General features: G+C 36.8%; 1 protein-coding gene across 1 annotated transcript in view; it reads right to left on the bottom strand.

Moving 5' to 3' along the window:
• The window catches only part of LOC139120939 (scavenger receptor cysteine-rich domain-containing protein DMBT1-like), a 78,639-nt gene extending 77,593 nt beyond the window's left edge, over nt 1-1,046 (bottom strand). The window contains exon 1 of the mRNA XM_070685529.1: nt 921-1,046. Coding sequence (XP_070541630.1) covers nt 921-987 — 67 coding nt within the window. The 5' untranslated portion in view covers nt 988-1,046. The remainder of the gene's footprint in view (nt 1-920) is intronic.
• Nucleotides 1,047-1,504: the final 458 nt, after the last annotated feature.

Below are 1,504 nucleotides of genomic sequence, written 5' to 3'. Positions count from 1 at the left end.
GTAACTATTTTCCCCTTAATTTGATATCTTAAAATTGCATTAAGGTTTTTGAATCTTGAATGTTAATTTAAGAACATATTATGAACATCAAAATCGCGTTTTTTGAATGTATATGAAACCAGGAAGAAAGCAACCCACGTGACTGACGCAGATCCTTACATATGCGCTGGACAGCTGTGAAGGTGGATATAAGGATCCTGGAAGCGACTTTGAAAAGACATTCTAGTATCAATCCCTTAAAGGGAATAAGATACCAGAAGACCCTTTTGTGGACCTACTTTGTCTGTACGCATCCGGTGGTAATTTCATTTTAAAAAGTCAAATCCATGTTTAAAGTCATTAGAGAACCTGCAGATAAGAAATTATCTCCTACATTTAAAATACAAAAACATGTTTAACTTCAACGAGCTGGACCCGACCAGATTCAGAAATATAACATGCTGTGAACTGAATAACTGTTTTTTGAAACCATATGCAATCTACGAACTAAAACCTATGGCTGCCCACAGTTTACCGTAGGAACCCGACAGCTGGCATGGATGCATTCACCGACACGGCTGTGACACTAAAAGCGCATAAAGTTATCGTCACTATTCAGAATTCGAAGAGATAAGATACCTGAAAAACTATCTATTTACTGACCAATATTTAGTGGCACTCAAAAAGTTATCTCAAAAGTCAAAAGCCACCTTGTCTAAATACGAGTATTATCACTACGGTTAAGAGGATGTGTTCGGTTTTTACAACTCGAAGCTTTAGCCCGATGATCTGATTAACTATTGAAGGTCTAGTTAAAATAATGATGTAAATAATGAATAATTGTCAATTAACAAAATCTCCAAAAACTACTGCATACATTATGTCTATATCAATTTACAATTTAGCTTGCAGTGTATGATTGATGAACACTTGGTACTTACCATCAGTTAGAACCGTACTTAGAAATACGGACGTCAAAAGTACTACACAAGTAGCTCGGAGCAGCATTCTTGCAGTTTTCTGACGACCATAGCATTAGAGAATGAACAAAGCGGAGCTTGGGTGCTGTTTTTACATCCTGATAGTTATCTCATTTGCTCATGGCGATAATTGCATCAACATTTGTTCAAAACAATAAATTTTCTCACAGTGGAAATTCATTCGGTTGCTTATAATCGACTCTGCGCAACGCCCTGCTTCTGTTGCCGTCGTTCGGGTGTAGTCCAATCCCTTTTCAACTCTTCTCGATTATGCAATTATTCACCTGTTCACAAAACTAATGTCTCGAACTATCAACAAAAAAACGACAGGATGGAGTTAGTTGAGATGATCATCAAGTTTTTCTGCACAGGTACTACCCTGCATCAAAATAGCAGTTGTCCATAAAAAAATTATTTCAGCGTTTATAGTTTATATTTACTGTAAATTTCAAGGAGTAACTTCATGTTCATAGTCGCTTACCACAGACTTAGTAAGTGTCAAAGGTCACTGAAGGACCACAGCCTCTATATCACAATAAGTCTCA

The sequence above is a fragment of the Ptychodera flava genome, chromosome 21 (assembly GCF_041260155.1).
Source record: "Ptychodera flava strain L36383 chromosome 21, AS_Pfla_20210202, whole genome shotgun sequence".
NCBI classification, from domain to species: Eukaryota; Metazoa; Hemichordata; class Enteropneusta; family Ptychoderidae; genus Ptychodera; species Ptychodera flava.
Note: the sequence above shows the minus strand (reverse complement) of the source record. Positions and strands in the feature narration are given on the sequence as shown.